This window comes from Tiliqua scincoides, chromosome 7, assembly GCF_035046505.1.
Source record: "Tiliqua scincoides isolate rTilSci1 chromosome 7, rTilSci1.hap2, whole genome shotgun sequence".
Lineage (NCBI taxonomy): Eukaryota > Metazoa > Chordata > Lepidosauria > Squamata > Scincidae > Tiliqua > Tiliqua scincoides.
Window position 1 is genome coordinate 3467493 of NC_089827.1, and position 23214 is coordinate 3490706.

At 44.6% G+C, this 23214-nt stretch overlaps 1 protein-coding gene across 1 annotated transcript in view; it reads left to right on the forward strand.

Moving 5' to 3' along the window:
* The window catches only part of CAMK1D (calcium/calmodulin dependent protein kinase ID), a 204879-nt gene extending 182470 nt beyond the window's left edge, over positions 1-22409 (forward strand). Inside the window, exons 7-11 of the mRNA XM_066633689.1 lie at positions 4400-4512; positions 5937-6015; positions 13757-13844; positions 17696-17834; positions 22096-22409. Coding sequence (XP_066489786.1) covers positions 4400-4512; positions 5937-6015; positions 13757-13844; positions 17696-17834; positions 22096-22214 — 538 coding nt within the window. The 3' untranslated portion in view covers positions 22215-22409. The remainder of the gene's footprint in view (positions 1-4399; positions 4513-5936; positions 6016-13756; positions 13845-17695; positions 17835-22095) is intronic.
* The last annotated feature ends 805 nt before the right edge of the window (positions 22410-23214 follow it).

A 23214-nucleotide genomic window follows, 5' to 3' on the forward strand; every position in this document is an offset into this window, starting at 1 on the left:
TCTATTGTCTTCTCAGTTGTCTTGCTGCCGTCAAAAAAGTGTGAGGCTGACACCCTCCCTGTCTGGCTCTCTCTCTCTCTGAAGAGTAGGCCAAGAGGAATCCAGTGCCAGCAGAAAGGTCCCTTTCCAATGAACACAGCCCTCCAAAGAAACCCGAGAAGAAAGTCCCACCCCTCCTCAGTCCTTTCTCAGAAACATGGTCCCAATCCATATTCCCACCCCCCTTAAATATCCTTTTACAAAACATTTGAAGAGACAGGAATGCCAATTAGGCATGCACATTTAATCTTGAGTTTCTGAGTATTTTAAGACACTACCAGGTACTACTAATTACATATGTGTTATTTTAATGTTTTTATTGTAATGGTACGGTCTCATTCATTTTTTTCTGATTGTAAGCTGCCATAAGAGCCTGAATTGGCTTAGTAGGGTCACTTTTAAATAAATAACCATTTGTCCCTTGCGTCACTTGGACCCAGAGCAGTGGGAGAAGAAGCTAGCCTGACCCATGGCTGTTTTTGGTCCATGATTGAGCATACTATAGATTACAACTGTAGAAAAAAAAAGAATGTAAAACTCTCAGACAAATAAGATATGTTAAGAAATACTATGCTTGAGTGCCAAACATGAGAACCTCACTTTAATCACATCCAGATTCTCAGTGAATTTTGTATGAAAAGTCGTTACTAATTTTAGCAGCTGGAAACTTCCTGTTATTCCATATGTTATGTTCACTTTATTTTATTTTAAGCATCTATGTTATGAATCCCAGATATTTTTCCAGTTAGAATTTATATTTTAAAATTGGAAAATAGAAGGGAATTAATGCTGCCCTTCAGGTGCAGCACCTGCACGCAACATGATCCCGAGTCCTATGCCCCTCTTGCCCACCAGAGGCACTCACCACATCAGGTAGATACAGAGAATGGGAGGAGTCTACCTGCTTCTTGTCCAGCTTTTCCCCATCCTCCGCTTAGTCCAGGAATGTAAGTCCATGTTCATCAATCAGGCCCAAGAGGGTGCACTGAACAGGGAATATGGGAATTGCTCACAGGCCAGCCATTATGTATAATGGCCCAGCACAGTATGTATCACTGAAAGGGGGACATGACAGGGCTCAGAGGTGTATCGAACTGCCCTGATGCCCGGGACAATGACATCATGTGGCAGTGTGATGTCACTTCCAGGATTGCCCAGAGAGGGAGCAGGTGCTGACGGCTGCTGCTTTGTGATCTGGCTTCCACCCCTGTTCCTTCTTCTATGGGGGCTCCTTTTGAAAGGCACTCCCTTCAAGTGGGAGCTTCCAGAGGGGAAGAAGGGAAGAGGAGGCCACTGCCAGTGCAGCCTCCTTCTCTGGAGAACCCAGAAGTCACAGAGGAGGAGGAGGCAATGGTGGAGGAAAAAAATTGTGCCCCGCTTAGCATAGCACCCGGCGCAGGTGGCCCTCATGCTCCACCCTTGTTATACTTCCATGCTACGTTATGCACAAAGGAGATCCCTCCACCAGCATATGATACACTGAAGGGGGATCAAGCCCCTAGTTAGCCGCAGATATATATTCACATTATAACAAGATTAGTGGCCCAATCCTAAAGGATCCTTGCACTGGCAGAAGACACATTCCACTGGTGTGCTGTCAGGAAAGCACAGGAAAGCATTTTGTCACCGCGCTTCTAGTCAGTGTGCCGTTGGAAAGGCTAAAGCCTTCCTGCATGCTCCGATGGAACTGAAGGATACCCTCTGGACCTGTTAAGTCCAGTGTAGGGGTGAGGGGAGGGTGGTAATGGGGCAGGGGGAAGCTGCTTGGTTCTGGGAGAGGGCATGATCAGAGGTGCTGGTACACACCATATTGTATTCCTCTTCCCGGGCCCAGTTTGCCTGCATGGATCAACTCAAACATGCCCCAGCAATATCTCTGGCACAGGTCCAAGTCGACCCATTGCAGCTTCTAAGGTTTAGGCTGAGGCAAGGGGAGAAATGTCCCCTTACCCCGAGGAGACTTTCAGCAGCCGAACGAGATGCAATGTAGCCTGTGCTGGGCAGGAATTTGGGCTGCCCAAAAACTATTTCCCTTTCACAGATACAGCTATTTTTCTCTGGAAGTGGGTGGTTGCGTTCTGTTATTTTTGTGGCATGTTCAGGGTCACATTTATTAAATCCCTGGGAATATGTAGGGGCAGTGGAATGCTAAGGAAACAGCTGGCTGCTATTTCTGAGATGGCAGCAACCTTGGGTGTATCTTAAATTCCTGGTTCCTTTGGAGGAAGAAATGAAAAAGTGCTGGTTAATTGAAACTCCCCCAGGATAGACAGAGATTTTCCCACTGGACAGTGATTCTGGCATTTACTCCGTTCACATACAAAAATATGTGTTCATATACATTGTTCCAGGCCTTTAAAACTCAGTTGATCTGTTTTTAATTGGCTTCTGTTACTGCTGTGTCTTCTTTTGGTGCAGTTTTTTCATGGTTCTTATTTCGTTACTTTATCATATCCTATTGTCCTAATTTCTTGTACTGTAATACTGCCATGAGAATTTATTTTTAAATGGAAGGTGCAAGGTGTAAATAAACACAATTTGGAGTGCTACACATTATACTGAATGATGGAGTAGACTCATAGACAGCAAGAGGCCAGGCCAACTTGGAGGTCAATTCTACTGAGCAGATAAACCTGGTCTCCATATTGGGAAGCCTGGTAGACCTGGGCTCCAGAGACCTTTCTGGTTGTTGCTACCTTCCCCTGCCCCATTTCACCACTTTCTCACCATCATGCTGCCCACTACCATTCTACCCACCCCTGCCCGCCCCACTTTGAGAAGGGGGTCCAAAAATCTTGGTACCCCCTGATAAAAGTCCTCTCGGAGGCCCTGCTTCCTCCTCATTCTTCTCCATCCTACTGTTCCCCTTCTATCCTTCAGGGACTGTCCCAGAATCTGAGCTCGGCAGACTTTGAGCAGAACTTAACAAGTCAGAGAATAGATGCCCAAATCCTACAAACTTGTCAACTTTACATTATAAGGATCAAATCAGTGAACTAAAGAATCATAAAAGAAATGGAACACAGGGATTTCATCTTCTTCCTTTTCGAACTATGTTTTTAAATTGATGGTTGGAGAAAGAGGTGAAGGAAAGGGGGGGACACTTTGCTGTTAGGTTGAAAGGACAGAAGAAAGCATTATTGCTCCCAGAGAAGCCCCACCAGAGGCTGATATATATTGTGTCTCCCTGGCAAAAATAACACAGAGAATTGCTGTCACTTTGTTTTTGTCCCCTGAAGGGTGTGCTAAATTTGATGAAGGTTGATTATAAGTTGTTCTGGGCTTTTGGAGAAGACAGTGTACAACCTGTTAACTAAATTAAAACTTTCAGTCATTAGAGAATATGCAAGAGATTACATATTTGTTTTTCCATAAATATAGATTTTGGCATATTACAGTTCTGGAGCTATCAATAGAAAGAGCTATGGCTGGTGAGGGGAGAGTTGTTGATTCTAAGAGTTCAAAGATTCAAAGCATTGTTGGTACTTATTCTGAGAGGTGTCAGTATAGATCAGTGTTTCCCAAATTGTGCGCTGCAGTGCCTTATTATTATTATTATTTTTATTTTTATTATTATTATTATTATTATTATTATTATTATTATTATTATTATTATTATTATTATTATTATTAACAGTATTTATATGCCGCTTTTCAACTAAAAGTTCACAAAGCAGTTTACAGAGAAAAATCAAATAACTAATGGTTCCCTGTCCCAAAAGGGCTCACAATCTAAAAGATGCAAAAGAACACCAGTAGACAGCCACTAGAAAACACACTGCTGAGGTGAGGTGGGCCAGTTACTCTCCCCCTGCTAAAAAGAGGAGCACCCACTTGAAAAAGTGCCTCTTACCCAATTAGCAGGGTAAAGGTGCCATGACACACACACAGGGGCACCACAAGGTATCCCTGATCTCCGCTCCTATAGGATCTTCCAGGCACCACCATCTTAGATTTTGTGACATCTCATTGAATTTGGGTGCCACCATCTTCGATCCATAGCCCTGGGCGTTGGGGGCTTTGCAAGCTATTAGACCCCTGATTCCTTCAAAGAAATTCTCGTTGCCTATTATTGCACATGACCAGACTGCATAACATGTAATGCACCAGGCTGAACACGGTTCACCAGCTATATATCATGGTCTACTAGGTGCTCATTGCCTTGGGTGGATGGCAAAAACAGAAGGTTTCTCCAGTTCCTGCTGGCTCCCTTTGAATGTCTGATGTGAGCTGTGTTTGGCTTGACGAACCACAAGCTTTGCAGGCCTAGCATCAGAACGTTTGGAAGTTGTGAAAAAAGCTCCCTTCCTCAATTGCTGCTGTGACCAAAATGCCCTGCTTGTTTATTGTTTTCTCTTAGGCTTTGTGGGTATCCTCCGTTCTATGATGAAAACGACTCCAAGCTTTTTGAGCAGATCCTTAAGGCGGAATATGAATTCGACTCTCCATATTGGGATGACATCTCTGAATCTGGTAAGGAACAAGGACAGAAAACTAATACAGCTCGCCACCTCTGTTACAGCGCCCCTGTCCTGCCAAGTGTCTCTCTCAGCATCTCTTCTGCATTCTGAAATTTCTCATTTTATATGTTTCCTCCAGCTAGCATAATTAAATATGCCTCACCATGTAGTGTGCTATTATTATACAATACAATATAATATATGTCTGTGTGTGTGCGTGTACCCTAGATTTGGCATACAGAAAAGTTTGCAGAATGTGGTGTAGTGTGCAGAATTCAACTAACTAAGAATTATGGCTTTCTTAAAAAAAGAAAAAGGGAAAAAAGGCACATTTCCAGCCATTGTGGTTCTGAAATTAATGGTTGGAATTCATTCTGTGGAAATCTCAGAATCCAGAAGGGTGACTGAATAAAATTCCTGGGGCTAGGGTGGAGAGCTTCTGTGCCCTGTCCTTCTTGTCCTTCTTCATGATTTCTGAAACAGAATAGATTATCCAGAATCAAGGTAATAATCCACTTTTGCTTAATATCCATCATTTATGTTTACTATAGTGTTCAACATTTTTTTTGCTGCAGAATTTGGATAGCCTTGTCATGAAGCTGTCATACCCAAGTGGGAATTAACAGGTTTTTGTGTAGTTGTTTTTTAAGCTATGTCTAAATCACCATTCTTAAGAGCACTGTGGTGGCTTGGTATCCGGGGACATTTGTTCCAGGACCTCCCATGGATACCAAATTCCACAGATAATGACATTTGCAGGGCCACCACAGTCACTTAGTTGGGGGCTGCCCAGTCCTCCATAGGTAATTTGTGGCCTCCTGGCCTCCTCAGAAGCCTTCAGTATGCTACTGGAAGGCACTCCTGGTTTGCCAGGAAAACCGGAAGTGTCTTCCAGTGACACCTGGGAAGCTTTCTGAATCATTGGCAGACACTTCCAGTCACATCCAGGAGGTCCTCTGAGGCTCTCCAACTTCAGGCTCAGCATAAAATCCGAGCCCCTGGATTATGAGGGCCCGCTATATCTTAATGCAAACGCCCTATTTTATAAGAACATTCTCAGTCGTCTGAAAAACAACTACCATAATATATAATAAAAATTCAATGCGTAGGTCATGGAAGGAGGAGGAGAAACAGCAGCCTGGGGAGACGCATAAATGTAGAACTGGATTATGGACAGTCGTCCACTTGAACGACTTCCTTATTACAGCTGTAATGCCTGCTGTATATAAAATGCTTCTTACTTAATCTACTGCCAGGAACGACGCATTTCATTTCTGTTATGCTTCCTAGTGGGATGCTGTCCTGTTGTTTCAGAGGATCGTATGTCTGTGCTGTGTAGATTAAAATGAGCTTTTAATACCACTGTGTGCCTTTGTTACTTAAGGCATCAAGAATGTCTTTTTTTTTTTTTCCCCTTCCTCCCTTCTCTGAAAACAGCCAAAGATTTTATTCGGAATTTGATGGAGAAAGACCCCAATAAAAGATACACCTGTGAGCAGGCAGCCCGGCATCCGTGGTAAGCAGTTATTCCCTTAATTACCATGTCCAGATCTGTTCAGCAGCATTTTGTCTCTTTTGTCATTAATTAGTGTTATCAAAATCTTGATGCAGAGTAAGCATCAAAGAAGCACCAAAGATTTTAAAAAGAGCAGTTGTCCTGATAATCTTGGCTAAATGGTCCTAACGTAATATCACCATCACATTAATTTAAGGTCCTCGGCAGCGCAGAGCTGTGATTGCAATCCGTTTATTGTTCACATTTGATTGAGACTCATTCATAGGTATTGAGAAAAACAGTACAGTTGGGGTGTCCCTTATCCCACCGCAAATCCTGTCGTCGTCCCCTCCTGGGACTCAATCCGCCCACCCCCTCATCCAGTCACTGACTGCCCCCTGCCCACTCCATTCCCTCTACCTCTTTTGTGTTCGCAGCTACCCTGTGAGGCAGACGCTTGAGCAGGGCTGGCCTTAGGAGCTACGGGGCAAGACAGCAAAAAGAGGCTGTGCAGGATTAGATCAAGAACTCTGTTGTGATAAGGCAGGACCATGATTAGATTTGATCAAGGCTTTCTCTTGCACAGGCTTTGAAAGGTTGCCATGACGACCCCCCCCAAATAATGTGGCTTTGGGATCATGAGCCAGAAGGCGAGAAGTGAGACCAAGCCAGGAAGATCCATTCTGAAATGTTGATGGTTCTTGAAAGAGAGAACCTCTATGGTTATAAAAATCCCCTTGAGGGATTTAGAAATGCCTGCCTATGTAAACCGCCTTGAATAAAGTCAGAGGAGTAATCTGATGACCAGAAAGGCGGTATATAAATACCTTGTTGTTGTTGTTGTTGTTGTTGTTATGGTGGTGGTGGTGGTGGTGATGATGGTGATGATGATGATGATGAGCCACAGGTTGAAGAACACTGCCTTATCCAAATGCTTGGAACAGGAAGTGTTTTGAATTTTGGGTTTTTACAGATTTTGGAATATTTGCATAAATAAATATTCCAAAACCAGCTGCTCTGTGCTGAGAGATAGAGAGACTGTGGTTAGTGATTGCCGGCTCTTGATTTTGCTAACCTTGTCTGCTGGCAAGTCTCTCTCCCTACCCTGTGGAAGGAGGGAGAGTTGGGTTCTGCTGTCACCACTGTGATCAGGGAGAGCAGAAAAGTAATAAAATTGGTCTGCATGCTAAAGTTGTCCGGATTCAGCGGCATAGCATCCCAGCATGCATCACATTATGCCAGCTGGCTCCTGCCAGCGTGCAAAAGAGTTAAAAAAAAATTTAAAGATGTTCACATGCTAAAAACTTCTGGATTTTGGAGCAGTCTGGATTCTGGAATTCTGGCTGCGGGATAATCAACCTGTACTCTCTGTTACAAAAGAAAAGACCACCAAATGACTATTTTTACATATGGCAAACTAGGTACAGCAATACCTCCCATAATCAGACTCTTTTAGCACTGTTTTGCTTCAGTGTTCCTCATCCTGGCTGTGTTATTGTAACCAATGGGAACGCTGCATTTCAGGTTACTCTTAGCCAGTCATTCCTAATCACCTTCCTAATCGTTTGACTGTGTCTTCTATAGTGCTGTTTCCTACAGCACTCAAGTTTCAGGGAATGTATTCCCTGCACTGTTAGAAATAAGACTGTACACTTGGAGTTTGTAGAATGCCTGTGTGTGTATGAAGATGTCTGTCCTTTCTCATTGTTGTTTTGTTTTTCCATAACATCTGTTATGCCGATGCCCAAGAACATGTGGCCCTGAGACCTCTAAATTTGGGCTACATGTATCTATGATGATAAGATACATTGCACTGATGCACACTGCAACTTACATACATGTGCACCCTTTAGATTTCATGGGAAGTAAGTGGAAATGTGGCAGGAGCTGGATGAATTTGCTCTACTGTACCCCACCATGTCTTAAATATATGCAGTTTACCCAGTACTTTGATAGGCCTAAATAAATACAGGAAATAATTTTCTCCTCATTCCTCAACCTCTTTTTGGCACAAAGATTAGTATAAAATGTTTGTAAAACAGGAAAATTCCATCATGAATTGCAGCTTTGGAGACCCTAAATTATAGTATTGAAATACACCTCCATTCCTTCCAGAACAATTTCCAACACACACACACAAAAATTTGAAAACTCTTAGCCATGGGTCAGTACTTCCAAAGAGGGAAAAAGTGTGTTTGAATGACATCATTCTATCATGGGTCTTGGAAAATTAAGTAAGTCATAAAATTGATATTTCAAACATAGAAAAAAATGATGGGGAACGAACTTCCTGGCTGAAAACTAGGTCACCTTTTTATATTTTTGAACAAAAAAGAATTTTCCAAGATGTGTTGTCCAACACACACAAAATGTGAGCTTCTGACTATAGATCTGAAATTGTATTGTATTGTATTGTATTGGCAACCTTCAGTCTCGAAAGACTATGGTATCGCGCTCTGAAAGGTGGTTCTGGCACAGCGTCTAGTGTGGCTGAAAAGGCCAATCCGGGAGTGACAATCCCTTCCTAACGTTCCAGGTGCCCAGCTTTAGGGCAGTAGTTTTCTGTTTTCTGTTGCATGGTGCAGAGTTGTCGATCCGCTTGTCGGTTTTCACCCTAAACCCCACGCACCCCATGAGGTTAACGGACCGTGGCGAGGCAACACCTTACTGGCTGGGGACTGCCCAGCTTAAGGCGGGCGGTAGCTGCCCAATGAGATGCAATGATCTCTCCCACCGTCGGAAGCAGCCCCTGGCGTCATGCTCTACGCCAATCGAGCGAAGACTTATAACCGGTAAACTGCTGCTTCCCGTGTTGTGCCGACGCCGTATGGCGAAGTTGGAGTGTCCTCTCCAGTGCGCGAAGCCTGGGTAAAGAAGGTATGGAGGATAGGCTGTTACCCATGCAGCAAATCCCCCCTCTCCACGTCGCTGGAATGGTCCAATGGAAAGGCAGAAGCCAATACGGTTGGTTCCAGCGGCGTCGCAGGAGTTGCCAGAACGTGACTGTGTTCAGCCATGAACTGCCTAAGGGACTCCGGCTCCTGATTTTGCCTCGAGGTTGACTCCTGAAGCCTTTTCCAGAACTGGATGTAGCCACAAGGCAGTGGAGGTTTGGGATCAGAGTTTCCTTCTCTTAGATGAGCTGCCTTCCTAGGCTGACGAGTCCCATCTACCCGGTGGCTGTTTAGTCGCCTCTTACGACAAGTACAGCCAAACTGAGGGCCTATTCTGAAATATCATCTTCATTAGTTACTGGAATAAAGAAAGAAAATCTGGCCGTGTTAGCAAATGCATTTCATAGAAACATAAAGTTGGAAGGGATTCACAAGATCATCTAGTCCAACTCTCTGCCTTTATATTAACAGTGTAAGGCAGCTATTGTATGCACACTTACCTGGGAGTAAGTCCCATTTATGTCAGTGGGTCTCACTTCTGAATAAATAAACATAGCATTGTACTATTTCCTCTTTTCTCATTTACCCCACTTGGCTTTCCTCCAGCCTTTCAATACTGTAGCTAGAAACCTGACAAGTTCCGCCCTTCTCAGCATTTTATCCACAGTCCAGGCTGTGAATAGAGCCCATTAATTGCAAGGATAGATTTTCACCCTGCTGGCTTTTAAGAAATAATGTTTGATTTGCAAATTCCTCTCCATCAAAAGTTAGTTGTACTTCTGTTTTGTTGAAATCAATGGGACAAATTGTCAGAATTCTCACTGATGTCAGTGAAACTTACTCGTATTTCCAAGTAAGGGTGCTTAAGGCTGCAATCCTGTGCACTCTTACTCGGGAGAAAGGCCCATTGAACTCAGTGGGACTTACTTTGGGTAATTATTATTAGACTGAGTTGCAGGCATGCAGTAGAATCCTTTGCATGTTTACTCAGAAGTATAATAGAAGGTGCAACTTTCTCTGGAGTAGAACCAGTATTTCAAAATTAGTTTTTGGCCTCTTAACTGGAGAAAACAAGTTATCTGGTTGTCATTCAAGAGAGTCTTACAGCATCTAATTTTGGGGCATATACTCAAATTTGGCTCCAGCCAGTGGCATAGGGGCTGCAAAGCTTTAACTTTTGCAAGGAGTCTTACTGCAGCATGCATTTGCCCCCCCCCCCCCCCGCTCCCCTTCAGAGCCATTCTGGTCAGGGGAGCAAAACGGAGGTGGACTGCCTGGCTCCGGAAGGGGAGTGCAAAAACTTACAAGCACAAAACTTAGTGCTTTGCACCCCCTCTAGCTATGCCATAGGCCCCAGCATAGTAACTTGATCAAAGTGCTAATTCTTACATGGGAATCTAAATCTTCCCAGACTGAGAAGAACAAGAAGCCAAGCTCCCTCACCTGGCCACCAGAGCTTGTAGTCATGAGATAAGTGGTCCAACTCTAGCTTTGTCGTTTTCTTCTAGGGCAGTCACTTGGCAATGCTGAAAGTCGTTGCAATCATTAGCTGCTAAAATAGATACTCTCTTCCGGGGAATGTTGTGAACCTGCCTTCCAAATCCTCACTATGGTTACTCAGAAGCATGACTGTTTTCAGTGAATGAATGGAAAAGATAAGTCCATTCCACAAAGCAACCCCATGGGAAATCCCTCTTGTAAGATATAAATTTTGACATCAGCTACACATTTATCTGGTTTGCTCCCGTCTAATCTGCAGGTGATTTATGTGACCACCTGCAGAGATTATTTATGTCAGAACTGACCTCTTAAGGCTTTCTGATGTATGGCAAGGGCACAACCTACGCTTCTCCTACACTGCTTGAACCTAGAAAGTGGAGACGGAAGGTGATTTGCTGGAGCCAGAGAAATGTTTTTAATATTTGTTTTTCTTTCATGCTACATCTGTGGTCACATTAATGGCAGCAGTTACCTTGATTAAGTACATATTGTCAAGGCAGAACACTGATCCAGCACTAAACCATAGAGTTCAGACTTTAATGAATGGAAGAGGAAAGAGGAATATACAGAACTGTCAGTTGAAGGCCTGGCCATAATTTCTCTTTTTAAAAAAAAAGATCAGAGGGGGAAAGAAGTGCTTCACTCAAAGCCCTGTCAAGAAAGATTATAGGGACAAACTGTGGCATGATCTCATCTCCGTCAGAGGTCTGCCATGGCTTGTAATTGCAGGGCCCTCAGCAAAACAATAGCATAAATAAAAAATGTTGATGTGAAAGGATTATATTTGCCACCCTCTGAAACCGAAGATTTACAGAGGAGATCGGTTCCATGGCAATCCTATTTAAAGTGTGAAATTGCTCCCTGCAGGAGATCGGTGATGTTTACAACATTAATTTCAGCTCTTATCTGGCCTCTGCTGCACTGTTGTTTATTCTGGAATCTCATTGGTAGTATTGGACAAATGTATGTCTCCACAGTGGTTGTATTTCATGACACATGCTTCATGTTTTCCATCGTCCAGATAATTTATTTGAAGGAAAAAGTTTCTAACGAATGCTTTCTGTAATTCTGAAGGTTCTAACAACTGAGAACACAAGCAGCGCACATTGGGTGTATCTTGAGGGCAGAACTAACTGCTACACAAAAAGAGGTCCAAACAGGCCAATTTCTTCTCCTTCCCATCCCAGTGTTCTTATTTTTGGACAACTCAAGATTACGTAGCTCCTAGGAACCGCTGAGGATGCTCAGAATCATAATGCAAATTCTACACAAACCACTTTAGAAACACAATGGACCTCCTCTTGCTATTGTGAATAACTCTGAGTTGAAGTTAGTGCCGATCAACTAACAGCTCATTTTTGTAAACTCTGTGACAGCAAGAAGGAAAACAAGTGATGTGGTACTTTAAGGACTATGGCCCCAATCCTATCCAACTTTCCAGTGCTTATGCAGCCGTGCCAAGAGGGCATACACTGCATCCTGCATTGGGAGGGCAGTCATGGTGGCCTCCTCAAGGTAAGGGAACATTTGTACCTCAAGGCAGCATTGCAGCTACATTGGGACTGAAAAGTTGAATAGGATCGGCCCTAACTAGGCTGTTTTGGCATAAGTTTGCATAGGAAACAACTTTCTTCCTCGGATGTTTGCATCTTGCCAATCTTCACATCCTGTGGAGACATGGCTTCCATCAGTTCACTCCATCACCAAGTGAAAGGGCCAGTTTGGATAGCATAAGAACATAAGAACAGCCCCGCTGGATCAGGCCATAGGCCCATCTAGTCCAGCTTCCTGTTTCTCATAGTGGCCCACCAAATGCCCCTACACTATATGACCAGCCCACCAAATCAGGAGGGAAGGAGCATGTGCATGAAATTCCTTCCTCCATCCATGCTGCCATTCTGTCCTTCCATAATCACGTGGGGGAATGGGTGGACTGTCCAATCCACCCCTTACTGTGTGGTTTAAATACTATAAGTGCCCCCTGTATTTTCCTTTTGCAAAGTATTTGCAAACAAAGAGTTATGAGCACGACTGGGTGGGAATTTGAGTAGAGTTCACTGCTATCTGCGGTTTTGGGTATCCTTCATGGATATGGGGGATGCCTGCACTTAAATTGCTCATTAAGGGGTAGTTTGAATGGTTCCCTTACTTGTGTGGTTTATGGGATGATGGGGCAGTGAAACAAGGAATGGGGTTGTCCCTGTACCGCCCCATGCTTTTGAGCAGGGTACTCTCAAAAGCATCTTCCACACCATCCTAAAGAGGTGCATTTCAAGTTGCATTGTTTTTCTTGCATGTCAGCAGTGCCATTGTTTATGACTATTGAACCTTTCAACCCTGCTAATGCCATGCTAATCTATAATCTCCTCGGTATCCCAAACAAGCATATACCTGTTGCCATCCCTCGTTATTGTGAGTTGTGGCCTCTTTTGGTCAGTTGGGTCTCTTGTGTTTCTTCATCCTTTTGAAACTATCAGCGAAGGTGCCCATTAGTGTCACTTGTGTTGTAGGCACTTACTCATTAATAACCAGCCAGATACCTTCTGAATGGCGAAATCCATCCCACTGTTCTCACTTGGAGAGCCAGGTTGGGTCAAAATCAATGACCCAGCAATGCAAAAGGTTCGGGTCACTGACCTTAAACCAGTCCTAGTAGACATAATTCTGTTCATGCAGCCACGGCTAATACACATTTTACCTTTTATGGTATCAAGCTGCTTAAGGTTTCTAACAAGCTTATTTTTAAATTTATGTTTAATGATTTATTCCACACTTTTCACGTGTGCATTCAAACCAACATTAAAACAATATGGAACACTGTGGGAATAGTAAAACATACAAAAGCCTGCCCCCCAAAACAGCAGCCTAAAATCAATCCCAAACAGTAGCATAGCTAAAGGGTCCAGAACCCAGAGAATGAAATCTGCATGAGATTTTGGTCCCAATCCTATCCATCTTTCCGGCGTCAGTGCAGCCATGCAAATGGGGTGTGTGCTGTGTCCTGGGGGAGGGGGTACTCCTCTAGGTCAACTTTGTTCCCTTACCCCGAGGTGGCATTTTGGCTGCATCAGCGCTGGAAAGTTAGATGGGATTGTGCCCTTTGTGGTGCTTCATCAAAGAGAAACGAGATGGATTTTTTAAGTAGAAAAAATAATGTAAGGAGATGCTAAAGTCTCTGTTACTTATCAGTGCAATTCATTATTCAGTTCAGTCCATGAAAAAAATAAACTCTCAACTAATTTTAACAGAGCCGGATTGATCCTGTTTTTTAGAGCGAATGAAAAAGAGAGAATGCTAGGTAATTATAAAAGACTACTCTTAAGCAAATAACCTGTCAAAATGTCTTTCTTTTCAAAATTCTTTTTCAGGATTGCTGGCGACACAGCCCTCAATAAAAATATCCACGAGTCCGTCAGCGCTCAGATCCGCAAGAACTTTGCAAAAAGCAAATGGAGAGTAAGATTGTCATGTTCTCAGTTGTGAACTGTGGGGAATATCTGGCATTTAACTTTATAAGAGAGTCTGTTATGGAGCTCAGCATGAAATTCTTCCCACCTTTTTTCCAAAGAGCGCTCCTTATTTTCAGCTGGGAGTTTAGCTTGTCATAGTACTGCCATTCTTTAATGAAGAAGTGCTGCTGAGCTGAGTCCTGGGAGAGGGCTTCATAGATGATGAACCCATATTATTTTTCTTTCTTCTCCTGTTTCTGCCTTACAAAAGAGAAACTCATGAAAACAAATGGTGTCCCCTTGTCTCATCCCCTATCCCACCCCTTAAAATTCCAGCTCTGTCGCTGTAAAGCTAGGGTTCCCAACCCGTGGTCCATGGACCACTGGTGGGCCACAGCGCCCCCCCCCCAGGTGGTCCGTGATGTCTCTGGTGAAAAAAGAAAAAAAATGCCCTTCCAGGCACAGAAAAAGCCTCTGCAGGGCCAGCAGCCGCTCAGAGCCGATCAGAGCAGAGCCTCTCCGTCTCCTGCCTCCCCCTCCACCTCCCTTCCCTCCTTGTCTGTGAGTGCCCAGACAAGTGAAGCGCAGGCGCCTTGTAAGGTGCAGCCTCCTGGCTCAGCTGCATGCAGAGGAGAGGTGCCCTGCCGCCTACTGCCTCCAGCCTGCTGCCTCCATTCCTTGACCAGGTGAGCCCTGGCAGCCTGGTTTCTCAGGAGTCAGATCAGGACTCCAGCCTGCCTGGGAAGCCTGGCGGGCGGGCGGGCTGCCACCGCCACTGGAGGAGGAGGAGGAGGTGGGGTGGACCAGAGGAGGGGAGGAATGGGAGTAATGAGGAGGAGGAGGAGAAGGAACAGGCTCCCAAAGGTATCGCTCGCTGGCTGGCTGGCTGGCTGGGGGGGTTTCCCTGGGAGTGGGTTTCTCTGGATGTGATTTCCCCGGGAGTGCAGACTCCAGCTGGCCAGAGGAAGGGAGTTGGAGGCAGTGTGGCAGCAGGAGAGGGGAGAAACAATATGCTCAATCCCCAGCCCTGGTACCCCCTCCCCACTTGGCAGGATTGGGCGCCCTGGATGTGCTCTCCTAACAACCAGGGGTGGAGCAAGGGATCCTGGCAAACAGGTTTTTGCACCCCTTTTGGAGGCAGCACTTCTGCTGTCCTACTGCAAGCTGCCCACCTGGGGAGAAGCAATCCCAGAAGTGGCAGACCAGGCACCACCGTAGCCAAGTACAGCAGGTGTAACCCCTGACTCTTCCTCCTCAGAGAGCAGCAGCAGCTTTGTCCATGGGGAGCTCTCCCCCACCCCACACTTGGCCAGTTCCCCAACTCCTCAGATTGCAATCCTATGCATGCTTACCTTGGAGTAAGCCCCATTGACTATAATGGGACTTACTTCTGAGTAGACATGCCTAGAATGGGGGCTGTTAGTCACACTGTGGCTGTGATGGTCTTCTCCAGAAATTTCTCCAATCCCCTTTTAAAGGCATCTAGTCTAGACACCATCTTCACATCTTGGGGCAAGGGGTTCCACAGACTAATGGCAGAGTAGGCAGCTGTTGTTTTGTGGCTGCAGCCTACCTAGAGGCTTGCTCACACTCTCTTAGCTCCAACCAAAGTAGTCCACAGCTAGAGCATGACAGCAATTAGAACAGGAAGTGAAGAGAGGCTTTCCTCCCCCCCCTAAAGACCTTGCAGTGCACACCAAAGGGACTTTTCTTCCTGAGACATGCAGCAGCCATTCTGAGATGTCGCTCTGAGCTGGTGCTTCTCCTTCAGGACCCACCTGCCTAAATTGTGCTGAACACTTTCCTAAGGACTCTGGACTCACAAGTGGGGGGAGCAGGGCCAGGGCTGTGTAACAAAAGGAACTGTGGAGGGATGTGTGTGCTTTCTGTTGGCTCATTTAACTACCTTGCATGACTTGTCTATAGTCCCCTTGTGCTGACCCTCTCCCTTGTTGAGGTGTTTTTCCACACTTAAAAGAGGCAAGGGCTGTGCGTAAAGTGGTCTGGTACGGGGGAAAAGAGACTGGATTGAATTGGGTGGGTGTGAAAACTTCTGAGTTGGGGGGAATTATTATGTGTTCCATGTATTCCATGTAAACCCAAGACTTTCACAGCTAGTGAAGCAAATGCACGCACAACCATCACATTAATTATTAAATAATCTTCTTATGTATTACAAATTTAATTGTATTTTTTGTGTGCGAGGGTGGGGGGGGGTTGCATGTGGTCCCCATCCTCTCAAAATTTTGCCTTAGTGGTCCCTGAGCTCCTAAAGGTTGGGAACCACTGCTCTGAAGCCTTATGCCTCAACTCTGTGTCATTGCTAAATTATATTATTGTTGGCAACCTTCAGTCTCGAAAGACTCTGGTATCGCGCTCTAAATGGTGGTTCTGGAACAGCGTCTGGTGTGGCTGAAAAGGCCAATTCGGGAGTGAATTGCTAAATTACCCACTTGGTTTTAGCATCCAACCAGAGAAGCTAACAGCAAAATCCTATGCGTGTTTACTCAGAAGCCCATCCTATTGTGTTCAGTGGGGTTTATTCTCAGGAAAGTATGCCTACGATCGCAGCTTTTGTTATTGTTAAATCATGTTGAGCTCAGTAGATGTAAGGTGGACAACTGGTTCATCTTGTTGTAAGTAATTTGTCCGATTGATTTCAGAAGGTCTTTAATCACTTTCTCTGAACTGAATATGAACTGATTTCTGGTGAATTTGTACCAGAGTTTCATTACCCTTTTGTGGCTATGGTCAGATAGGAGGTTGTCATTTTCAAACACCATTACTAATGATATTGCTGCAAATGACTAGCAATTGACTGGTGTTAGTCATCAATCATAGAGTCAGAAGGGACCTTTGAGGCCATCTAATTCAACCCCCTTCTTTAAGCAGTAAAATCCTCTCCAGTGCATCTCCAAAAAGTGCTTGAAGACCTACAGTGAAGGATAACCCCACCATGTCCCCCAGTAATTAGTTTCATTGTCAAACTGCGCATATCGTTAAGTAATTTTCCTGATATTCAGCTGAAATATTCCCTTCTGCTGCTTAAGCCCATTCAATCTAGTTCTCCACATAGCAGAAGCAGAGAACAAATCTTTGCCCTCCTCCATGTCACAGCACTGTTGTGTCCCCTCCTCAGCCTTCATTTTTCAAGATAAACTTATTGAGTTCTGTCACTGTTTCCTCATAGGACTTTTTTCCCAGACCCCTAACAATCTCCATTACCCTTTGAACAAGCTGAAATTTGGTTACATTCTTCTTAAAAATGTGGCACCCCAGACTGGACACAGTATTCTACATAAGTCTGGCCAGTGTGGAGTAGAGTGGAACGATGACTGCTCACGTCTACATTATTTATATCCGAGGACTGGGAGTTGTGTGATTGATTGCTATGGAAGGCTTTGGTCTGGGGGAGGGGGACGCATGGGGGAAAGAACCATTTTTCCCCCAAGGGAAGGTAAGAATGAAGATGTACATTTTCAAAATATCTTATGATTGCCACTCAAACCTTCATCCGGAGCTCACAGATCTGCTTATCTGCCCTTTGGTTCTCAGTACTTTTAAACTGGGGAGTGCGGCACTTGACAGTACAAATATACATACTTGTTACTGTGAAGTCTGGCCGTTTTGCTTCAGAATTGTTGGGAAATTCAAACTTTGAAATGAGCTGCATGAAAAAATGGTGGGTGAAAAAAGCACAGCGGGCTGCCAGATCTGATACAGGATATAATTTAGCTTGAGATGTCTGCACTGAAGACACACAATCTCTTTTTCTTCATCAAATGTCAGATGTTATGTAAATATCAAAACACGCAGACACACACACCGTTAATTGTTTTTTCTCCTGTTCTTTTCCAGCAAGCGTTTAATGCCACAGCAGTTGTGAGACACATGAGACGGTTGCATCTTGGCAGCAGTTTGGATAGTTCGAATGTCAGCATGTCAGGCACCTTGAGTCTGGCCAATCCGCTGACTGACGGAACAGCCAGGAAAGACCGTGAGTACATGACAACAACCTGCCATGGCTGTCAGATGTTAGAAGGGGAGGTCGGGGGTCATTTGGTGGCCATCCTCTGCTGGTCACCTTCTGCCATGACCAGATTCTCTGATAGCAATAGGCAGCTTATGTTACAACCTCTGGCTCCCAAGGCTTTTTCCTGGCAGCTCTTTGCCAGTCGAAACTTGATGGGATGGTGTGCATAAAAACATCTTGATCCTTATGCTGTATTGCCTTCTTTACAAAGCTTGTAGGAGTGCAGGTAAGACTTTGAGACCTTTGATTGATGAAGGGCACAATCCTAACCAGGTCTACTCAGGTCCTATTTTGTTGAATGGGGCCTACTCTCAGGAAAGTGTGGTTAGGAATGCAGCCGAAGTGAGATAAATTGTGATGCTCTCGCCAGTGGCATAGCTACAGTAGGGGTGGCAAAGTATGTAATGCAGGCACCCGCAACGCAGGACTTTTTTAAACAACACTGTTATCAGGACCGACCTAGTTTTACGAGACTTAAAAAGAGGTAGGCACATGTGCATCTCCATTTCACTTTCCATAGGGCTAAATACCTTTTCCTTGGGAGCTTGAAAGGGGGGGGGGCTTCCTTCTCAAGAGTTTGTTGAGGCCTTCATTCATCAAATCAGGATATTCTGGTGGCTCTGTTCCCCCGCAGGCTTCCCCTAGAAGTTGACTGAGGCATGTTGGTCTACTCACAAGTAAACATGCACATGCTGCTGTGTTTTGCTTTCCACAAGGTTCAATACGTTTTCCTTGTCAGCCTTCAGCTTGTCTGTTTTGTGACCCACCAGCAATCAGGTCGTAACCCACAGTTTGAGAACCCCTGCTCTAGCCCAGGGGTGTCCAAACATTTTAGTAGGAGGGCCACATCATCTCTCTGACACTGTGTCGGGGGCTGGGAAAAAATAATTAATTTACATTTAAAATTTGAATAAATTTACATAAATGAATATATTAGAAATGGAACTTGTACAAATGAATGAAGGTCTTGCAGTAGCTCAAGGCCTATAAAAGGCCTTGCACAAAGCAAGGCCAGCCTTTCCTTTGCTGCCACTGCTGCATCACAGACGTGAAACAGCAAGTAGTGGAGGGAGCTCTCGTCCCACAGCTCAGGTGAGAGGTTGAACAGTCATCCTCACGCTGAGAGTAGTTGCATCAGGCCTGCATGTGCTCCAGCAAGTCTCTGGAGGGCCAGAGGCTCATTGGGGACTGGGGCTCCCCGCGGGCCGGATTGGGAGCCTCCGAGGGCCGCAAGTGGCCCCCGGGCCGGGGTTTAAGCACCCCTGCTCTAGCCCATCTCTCTCCACCACATCTCCCTCCGCTTCCATTTTCCTTTTTGAATGCAGGTAATAGGAGGAGGAACCTGGCTTACTGCCAGGTAAGGAGGGAACCGCATTTTGCATGTAACCTCAGCATTGCATGATGAACAAGTGGAGGCAGAAGGGGGAAGGCATCAGAGTGCAAGAGGTGTCAACATTTCGGGTTGGGGAGACCTTCTTTCTCTTCCTCCAGAACACTCACTCATACTAAAATAAGAAAAATGCTGTTTGGCAGGGAGACAGGAGGTGGAGAAAAGCACACCCTATTTCAAATGTTTGCCAATGCCCAGTTATACTAATGGAGTTTGACAAGGGGAGGCTGAAGAATGATTGATTAAGCAGACAGAAACACTACGGATTTCTCTGAGCTTTTGTAACTTAAGATTTAATTATTCTGTTAAAAACTGCAAACACTCCTAAATGCATTCTAAAGCCCTTAAGAGCTGTTTGTGTTCTTTGTTCATTATGAGTGCTTATTAGAGAGTTCCTTCCTAAAAAAATAAATAAATTCAACATGTTTACAAGGAATGGTGGAATAAGGAACCCAGACCAGCTTTTGGAGGGGGGGGGTGGAGAATAGTTTTGGATTTTTTTTTTAAAGTTTACTGTTACTCAGAAGTGTTCAGACTGCGGTTTCTCTGAAGTTTATCAGGGATTCTTGAATGAGAAGATAACAAATGGCAGATAAACTTCCCTAAAAGTTGGTCGTCCACCACTACTGATATTTTCTCCAGTGTACAGCTGCCAAAGAATACTGAGTGTGTTTTAGGAAAATTTGAACTGAGCAGTGGCTATGGAATGTTCAGACCCAATAGGTCTGGTCAGTGCCCTGGGTGAACTGAGTGTGTGCCCTAAAATTTGCCCCAGAATCCTCTGCAGCTTCAGTTTCGCAGAAATCAAGTTGATGTGGAAAGGAAGAAAGCATGGAATCACAGTTGTTCTAATCCAAAGATGGTTGCAGTCATGCCACAACTTAAGAAATACCGTAAAAACTGTTCAAGAAATACTAATGGTGTGAGCTTGGAGGGTCCTGATTACCACAACCCTCCTGCAGCTCACTGGCATTCCTGGATGGGGGGGCAAAACGCTAAGTTTTTCAAGCACCCCACTTTGCTCTCGCAGCTCCAAATGGCTCTGCAGGCAAGAGAGAAGCACGGCCTTACACCAGCACTCAGGTGCCTGAAAAACTTGGCATTTTTCCCCCCACCCCCAGAACACCAGTGCTGCAGCTGCTTTTGGGGAAGAAAGACACTTGCAGTTTTAAGTTCATTTTTTAGTGATATGCTTAAGGTAGTATGTAGTTTTGGCCCCATGATTTTGGTGGCTTGTGTGCAAAGCTTTCCCATTCTGCCATGCAGACTTCCCAGGCAAAGCAAGACAAATATTATTGATTTATCTAGCTGTGTGAACCATTTTCTGAACTATTCTTGTTCAGAAAAACAGTATTATTATTAATAGCAACTTCACAAACTTGATTACGAAAGGTGTCTTTATGGTAAAAGGTAAGACCAAAGAACTCTCTGAAAGAACTGCAGTGCTATTGTCATGCAAGAGAACAGGCTATTCTATGCCCCAATTAAGCCTGTTTGCTTTGGGAGGAATGCATGAATTCCCCCTGATCTCGGCAGGGAAGCTGGTTGTGGCACAGGTGGAAAGAGCATGCCCCACTGAATCCACAGCTGCTGGGAGGACAAGCAAGACATTCCAATTGCTTTTGACATTGACTTCAGATTCAGTGCTCCTGGGGAATGACTGGCTGCAAACCAAACTCCTTTCTGGCTCTGGAAAGAGCAGTTCCCTGCAGGATGATGGGAGTGTTGCCATTCTGTAACTTATAATCACCTATCTATCCTGCTCCTCCTCCAAGAGGCTCAGGTTGCATACATGGGATTGTCTCATTTGAACCTCACAACAACTCTGTTAGGAGGGTTAGGGTGATAGTTACTGGGCACAGTGGGCTTCATGATGGAGGGCAGTGCTAAGCTTTACAATAAATGCAAGTCTGCATTTCCAGTGAATAAGCACTATTGATAGTGGAAGGCAAGGAAGTTCAGTGCACAGCGCAATGATGTCAGAGTCCTGGAGCGAGCTGTGCACTTGGCACTGTGAAGTGGGACAGGAGGACCCAACACGCTGCTGCTGCTTTTGGTTTAATTCCACCTTGAGTCCAGCATCCTAACCATTGCACCACACTCACAAGGGTCACTAGGGTTGGTGTCACCTGGTGCGAGAAATGACCTCCTCCCACACCATACATGCAAAATTCTTAGTAATCCTTTTTCCCCCCCCCCTAATGTTATCCATAAATCGGAATTGCCATATATCACTGAACGTATTGGCAATGGTAATGATAAACAACTAGCAGTATTTAAAAAAATTACAGTATTACTTTCTAGATCTGATTTTTCTTTAAGTCTGGTAAACCTAGGTGGGTCCCGATAGAGTGACGTTTTAAAAAGTGGGTCCTGGGGCTCAAAAGTTTGGGAACCACTGACCTAATGGATTGCCTTGAGAAAGTAATAGTTCTTGCACATTCACTGTTGCAAATTATTTGCTATATGTAAAAAAAAAACACGCACAGTTGTTATAAACTATTCTGTACTTTTAATCGTTTATTTTAAACATTGATTTACTAACTCAGAGCCCAATCCTATGCATGTCAACTCAGAAGTAAACCCCATTAGAGTCAATGGGGCTTTCTCCCAGGAAAGTGTAGATAGGATTGGACTGCCAGTGTTTTTAACCATTTTGTACCACTGGTGCTTTTTCACGCCACTAGGAATAAATGTAGTCATTTTGGCGTCATCCCCTCTCTGGGGTATCACCCAATGCGGTCTGCTTCCCTGCCCCCCAGAAGACGCCCTTGACCACACTGGTTGTGTGTTTGCGCACTGATGGCTTCTGACTTTTTTTTTTTCCCCTTTCAGGTGTGGTTCCATCCACTTTCTGTAGTTTTGCGTCATCAACTTCATCTAGCGTTTCTGCAGGAGGAGAAAGGAGACCAAGGCAGACCACAGTCACCACAGTGCATACAGGGACAAAGTGATCCTGACAGCAGCACACCCCTCAGGAAGAGGGCAGAGGTGGAGGAGAGTGCCCAGGCGGGCAGGAAGGCAGGCAAGCAAACCTTCTCCCGGGTGATTTCATCCTGCATTGCAAACTCGGTGGAGGACTTTGGAGAAAGGAAGGATTTTTTTTTAATGGCCATATTTTCTACTGCAATTCTGAAATGTTGCATTTATCACAAGCTGCAATGACTTTGGGAGGAGGGGGGATGGGAGGGGACCTGGGAACAGATCCAACAGTACCTGGTGCTGGGTCAAGGAATCTAGGAATGTTCTAACTAATGGATACTCACATTAGTTCCTCAGTGATTTACTCTATTCTCAGTGTAGGTAACAGTACATGCTTTTTTTTTTTTCCATTTACTGAAGGTATCAACTGGATTATTTAAGTAGAGGTAACTTCCAAACATTATTTTTGTTCTGTTTTTTCTCCATATTTTCAGCTGTGTTGGCTTTTGTTCAGGGGTAGAGAGTCAGTAGACATCTGCATTAACCTTTCAAGCCAAGAGCTTTTCAAAGGCATGTTATATAGAGATTTTTTTTTTTTCTTCGTTCCTAACATTGGATTACATGCTTGTCTGGGTCATGCCGTGATGGAGAGAAGGAACTGCTTTCTTCCATCTCCTCTTGGAAAAATGCAACTAGGAACAAGGGCTGGCTCCAATGACATGGAAATGTACTCCACATTGGCCTGATACTGAGTTGTTGCTGTGATCCTGGCTTCCTAATTCAAGAGACCACCTCACGCTCTCCCAGATCTTTGGGGACGTTTAGCACAACAACAGTATATAAGGCAAAGTATGTGTATGATCTTCACATGACAGTATACATGAATGTACATATTTGTTGCTTCTCTCTACCCATGTGCAACCATGGGTGGAGTCCTTGCTGGTGAACGTGATCCGTTTGGAAAGAAACTGGTGACTTGAAGTTATCTATATTCCTTTTACAGCAGTGCTTTGAACCAATTTAGTTTACCCT